General features: G+C 30.1%; 1 protein-coding gene across 1 annotated transcript in view; it reads left to right on the forward strand.

Moving 5' to 3' along the window:
• Nucleotides 1–5,982, forward strand: part of LOC117179133 — a 144,153-nt gene that overhangs the window by 106,558 nt on the left and 31,613 nt on the right. The window contains exon 2 of the mRNA XM_033370805.1: nucleotides 3,262–3,364. Coding sequence (XP_033226696.1) covers nucleotides 3,265–3,364 — 100 coding nt within the window. The 5' untranslated portion in view covers nucleotides 3,262–3,264. The remainder of the gene's footprint in view (nucleotides 1–3,261; nucleotides 3,365–5,982) is intronic.

A 5,982-nucleotide genomic window follows, 5' to 3' on the forward strand; every position in this document is an offset into this window, starting at 1 on the left:
AATTGGCTACTGTAAGTTAATATATTTCTATAACAACTAAATTTTTTTTCTAATCTGAAGATAATACAATTATACATAATCTGTCGAAAATAATAAACTTTTCAACTTAGCAATTTTGCCCAAATTCCTGATTTACGAGAACAATTTACACAAAGTAACTAAACGTGTAACTCTTCTAACTAAACGTTTTACCTAATTCAAGCGTACACTTTCTTTGAGTATATTCATATTGATCCAGAATTCTCGTGTTATTTATGTAAATAACACGTTCGTTCCGCAACACTGCTCCGACCTAGGTTGCTGATAAATTTCTCTGGCAATCACCCCAAGTGAAGATCCTCACAAAGTCGTTATGTAAGGTTCCCCATTTGGGTCCATTAGTGACCAAGGTCTTTTGTTGCAGGCGTCATTCACTCTACTGACACTCATTTTATTAACTATTTGCTGCCATACTTTCCTGTCCTGGCATACTTCTCTAACTTCTTTTACGTCGATGCATTTTTTCATGCAGGCTCTCGTGCTTCTGTGACTTCTTCTGTCTCTTCTAACTAGGGTCTCATTCACACATTCTAACCATTCTTTTCGCGGTCCACCTCTGGGCACGCTGCCATTTACTTTACCTTGATACACTTGTTTCGTTAGTCGTTCATTTGGCATTCTATCAACATGCCTGAACCATCTTAACCGATTTCTTTCCCATGTGTCTACTAGCGTCTCTTCTGCACCACATTCTTTTAGAATTATCTCGTTACTTATTTTGTCTACCAGAGTTTTCCCGCATATTATGCGCATGAATTTCATGTCAATTGCGTTAATGTTACTCTTACCTTTTTTTTGATAAGTCCATGTCCCGCTACCGTATAGTACAGTCACTACAAATATAGAATTATGTATTGCCATTACCTGCGTTTATGCGTCTATCTAATTCCTCATCTATCTTCCCGTCCCTAGTAAATAAGCTAGCAAGGTATACGAACTTATCAATTTGTTCAATTCTCTCATCATTTAATAAAATATTGCATAGTGTTTTCTCACTCTTTCCTTTGAACACCATAGTTTTTGTTTTATTTGCGTTTACTTTGAGGCTCATGCTCTTTATGCTTGAATCTAGTTTATTGAACATTCTTTGTCAGTCTTCGATTAACTATGCCATAACAACCTTATCATCTGCGAGCGCTAATCCACGTACCCTTACTGTTTAGAGATCCACACCCTCTTCGTCGAAAAGAGGCATTCTTAAACACTTTTCCATAAATAATATAAATAACCATGAAGACATAACGCATCCTTGTCTAGCTCCTTGAAGAATATCGAAACAGTCACTCAATTTCCCATTCACCCTTACACTCGCTTTGCTACCTTTATATATTGTTTTTATAGCTTGTAGGAGTCATTCAGGACTTCTCAAAGTTTACTTCTATCTACCTTGTCAAAAGCTTTTTCTAGGTCAACAAATGCACAGAAAACTTTTTTTCCTACTCTCAAACTTGTTTTTGTTATTTTCCTTAAGCTAAATATTTGATCCGTACATGACCTTCCTGGCATAAAACCACTTTGCACTTCCCAAATCTTTGCTTCTTTTATTTTCATTACCCTACGAATAAGTATTTTTGAGTATATTTTACTTACGGTACTTAATAAGCTAATCCCTTTGTAATTATTGCAGTCGCTTTTATCTCCCTTTCTCTTATATATTGGTATGATAATCGCTTTTCTCCAATTGTCTGGGACGTCTCCCATCTCGAAACATAAATTCATTTATAAATTCGCACAGTCTATGTGGTATGCACTCGCCACCGTGTTTAAGCATTTCAGCGTTAATACCGTCTACCCCAGCAGCCTTACCGTTTTTCAAGTTCTTAATTATATCCCTAACCTCAGTGACACATACTTTCTCAATTGCCTTTTCTATCGCATTTTGTTCAACATCGCAGTTGTGGTGTGCTGCAGCTTCATCTCCGAATTGTCTCCTAAAATAGTCTCTGAAAGCTTCTATTATTCTGTCTGCATCATATACCATTTCCCCCTACTATTTCTCATGTCGACAAATTCTGTACTTTTGTTTCCTTTCATTTTTTTGTAAAGCAGTTTCTTGCTTCCTTCAAAGTCGTTTTGTATTTTCATCTCTTCTTCTGCTCTAATTGTGCCTTTTTTTCTTTAACCAGTCGTTGGAGTATCCTGTTTTCGTGTCTATAATCATTTCTACATCTATTTTGTTCCTCATTGCTAAGACCTGCAATATTCAGAGTTCTCCTGTACGCTTCTCTCTTTACTTTTTGGGCAGCCTGAATTTCATCATTCCACCACGCATCACCAGACATTCTTCCTACAACTGCGCTACCACACACTTCGATCGTACATCTAACAAGGATATCCCGTAACTCTGTCCAGGTGCCCTCTATATCTTTGTTTTTTATACGGTCCTCCCATGTTGCCCTATCTATGCTTTCGATTATCTTATTTTGGAAATCTATTCGCACATCCGGTTTCTGTAGGTTCTCAATTTTGATTCGCATTTGTTTTGTTTTCTTGGTTCCCTTTTTTCTCTATCCCCGACCCAACTTAATTTTTGAGATCAGAAGGTAATGATTAGTATTGCATTCAGGACTCCTCATGACCCTTGTATCTTTGACTAGCTCTCTTAGTCTTTCATCCGCAACAATTATTAAATTCTGCAAATCTTGACGAAGTCTAATCAGCTTACTTAAGAAAAAATAATTTAGAGTAAAATTGTTTATTCAACATTAGTTATTTATTTTTCAGAATTTTGCTTCATATTTTGGAAAAAGTTATAATCGTGAAGGCCTCATGTTATTCTTTGAAGTATTCTGTATAATTTTATTTATAATTTTATTTTCGGGGAAAATTCACAGAAATTAATAATAGATCTATTTTTTTTGTTTTTATAAATTAGTTTGAAGATAGGTGACTTTTGAGAATGATTGTACCTAGTGCATAATCTTAAATTTTAAAACACGTTGGAAGTAAAAAAAAACTGTCAAAGGCTTTTAGGAATTTGAAATCCAGTGTTAAAATGTTAATAAAAAATCATAAGGGCATGGTAAATCGTTACTTTTTCACAGGAACGGTAATTCGCCACAAATCTTTAGAAATAATGTTAATGTTTGGTTTTATTTTTCACCAATAAGATATCAAATATTGGACATTCCAGACGGAAAATGACGCATTTTTATCAACTTTGTTCTGCATTTTTCACTAAAGATGAAAAATTACAATGCATTTTTCTATTCTTTGTTACAGACGATGGTGCAGAGTCCGTTTGATCTACCGCAATGTTTGCTTTTAGCAGCAATGCTTTTCTTTGTTCATCGCTCCACTGCTTCTCCCTTTGAGAATAAAACTGGTGAGTTTTAAAAAGGAGTGAAATTGAAATAGTTAAAGTAAAACAACGCTTGGACGTTTTATTTCAAACTGAATTAAATTAAGCAAATTAAATCTAATTTTATTGCTTCACCCGAAAGAGGTATTTTTTATATGCAAGATCAATTACTTCTTAAGACACTAAATTTTTCTTAAAGATATAAAAAAGGCCACAAAAAGCCAATTTTCTTAGTTGATAAAAAAAAAGTTTAATTATACTTTAAGGAATCGGAATGTTATTCATGATAGTACTATTCCTAAAAATGGTATTTTTACCCCAACTTTAATTATTATCGCTTTTTAGAAAATTTTAAAGAATGATGCAAAATTAAAGATTTACTGGTCATTTTATAATTAAAAGAATTCTCCAAGGCGCGAAAATATCATAATTTAAAAGAAATCTGAAATTTTAAAATAATTATTTGATAAAATTAGTCTTAAAAAAATAAAAATCTACTTGTGTACTATTTTCTTAAGATTCAGTCGATAGGATGAAAGAAAGGGAGCTAACTGAAAATTACTTCTGAGGATAAGTCTACATTTTTCTTGTTTACTAATCATTTAGAAAAAAAATTCCTTATCAATTCAATAATGCTTTCCCATTAAATTTAAGTTTTGGCCCTTATTCGGAGCTGAAACAATAATGTTTTTTTTTAATTGGAAATAAAATAAAAATTCATGTCAATTAAATTAAATTTAAGCTCTTATCCGTGGCTGGAATGTCTCATAATATTAACTGCAACATTCCCTATGCTTAATTTTTTTTTTTAATATACATTATAATGGAACGTAGGTCAATTAAATTGTAAAATATAATGTATAAGTCAGGAGTGTTTCACATTGTCTTACTGAAGAGTCTAGTCGGTTAGTCAATGACAAATCAAAAATATTCTATTTATGTTTTAGAAATTTGAAAAAAAATTGCAAAACAAAATATATATTATCCACCTTGATGCCAATTATAAAAAATACCTTTTGAATAACTAGCAAAGATGTCATTTAACTTTGTTAGATCTTTGGAGTTTTTGTAAAATATTTCGAAATCTTTCTGAAATCTTTCTGAATACTTTTGAAATCTTTTGAAATCTCTTGACATCTTTGTTTGTTTGAAATCGTTTGAAATCTTTGAAATCTTTTTCAATCTTTGATATCTTTATGAAATCTTTTAAATCTTTGTTAAACTTTTGAATTTCTATTAATATTTGTGAACTTCTTGAAATCCTAATCAGATCTTTAAAATCTTTGTGAAATTTCTTGAAATCTTTTAAAATCTAAATATTTTTGAAATCTTTAAAACCCTGAAATCTTTGTGCGATCTTTTATAACTTTTTAAAATCTTTTTTTACCATTAAAATATTTGAAAATATTTGAAATCCATGGAACATTTATAAAATGTTTTTAAAGCTTCTCAACTCTTTTAAAATCGTTTAAACTTTTTGAAAATGTTGGAAATATTTCAAAATATTTGAAATGTGATGTACATGGCTTTGTTAAATCTTTTGAATCCTTGTGAGATCTTTGAAATATTTAAAATATTTTTAAATCTTTCAAAATTTCTAAACGCATTTGGAACCTTTTGAAATCTTTGAAATCCTTGAAATGTTTTAAAATGCTTTGAAAATTTCTGAAATCATTTAAGAACTTTTGAAACAATTGGAATTTTTCTAAGACAAGTGTGAAGTTGTTTGAAACTGTTTTGAAATGTTAGAAATATTTTAAAATGTTTGAAATCTTTGTGAAACTTTTTAAATCCTCGAAATATTTCTAGATGCTTTATAAGACTTCGAAATCTTCTTGAAATATTTTCAATTTTCATAAAAATCTTTTAATTACCTTCAAATTTTTGTTAGATTTTTGAAATTTTTAAAAACATGTTTTAATTTTTGAAATCTTTCTGAAATCTTTTGAAATATTCTGAATTTCTTAGAAACATTTTGAAATCTTTGAAACACTTGGAATGTTTTAAAATCTTATGAAATCCTTTTAAACCTTTCTGAAATATTTAAAAAAATCTAATCTTTGGCATCTTGTTCAAATCTTTGGAATTTTTGTAAAAACTTTTCATTCCTTCAGATCTTGATAGTTCTTTGAATTTGGATTAAACTATCTGCTGAAATTTTTTTAAATATTTGGAATCTTCTTGAAATCTTTTGAATGCATGTAAAATCTTTTAACTTCTTTAAATTGTTGTTATTTTTTCGAATTTTTTTAAAAAATTTTAAAACCTTTTCAAACTTTTGAAAACTTTATGAAATTTTGAAATAATTTTAAACATTCTTCAATACTTCGAATTTGCCTTGATTAGTAGAAAATTAATCTTTTTGGTTGAAAATTAAATTATTTGACTAAAAATTCTACTGTTTTGCGGAAATATGGCCTTTAAAAATTCTAAATTTTAGATGAAATTTATTGCCTTTATTGATTGAAAAATCTCTTTCTGTTGAAAATGGAACTTCTGTTAAAAATTCATCTCTTTGATTTGAATATTGATATTTTTGCCAGAAATGTAATATTTTTTGGTCTAAATAAACGGGGTTTCATTTAAAATGTAACAAAAATTTAGGTGGAAAAAATTGCAGAATACGGATTGGGGGGGGGGGG

The sequence above is a fragment of the Belonocnema kinseyi genome, chromosome 8 (genome assembly GCF_010883055.1).
Source record: "Belonocnema kinseyi isolate 2016_QV_RU_SX_M_011 chromosome 8, B_treatae_v1, whole genome shotgun sequence".
NCBI classification, from domain to species: Eukaryota; Metazoa; Arthropoda; class Insecta; order Hymenoptera; family Cynipidae; genus Belonocnema; species Belonocnema kinseyi.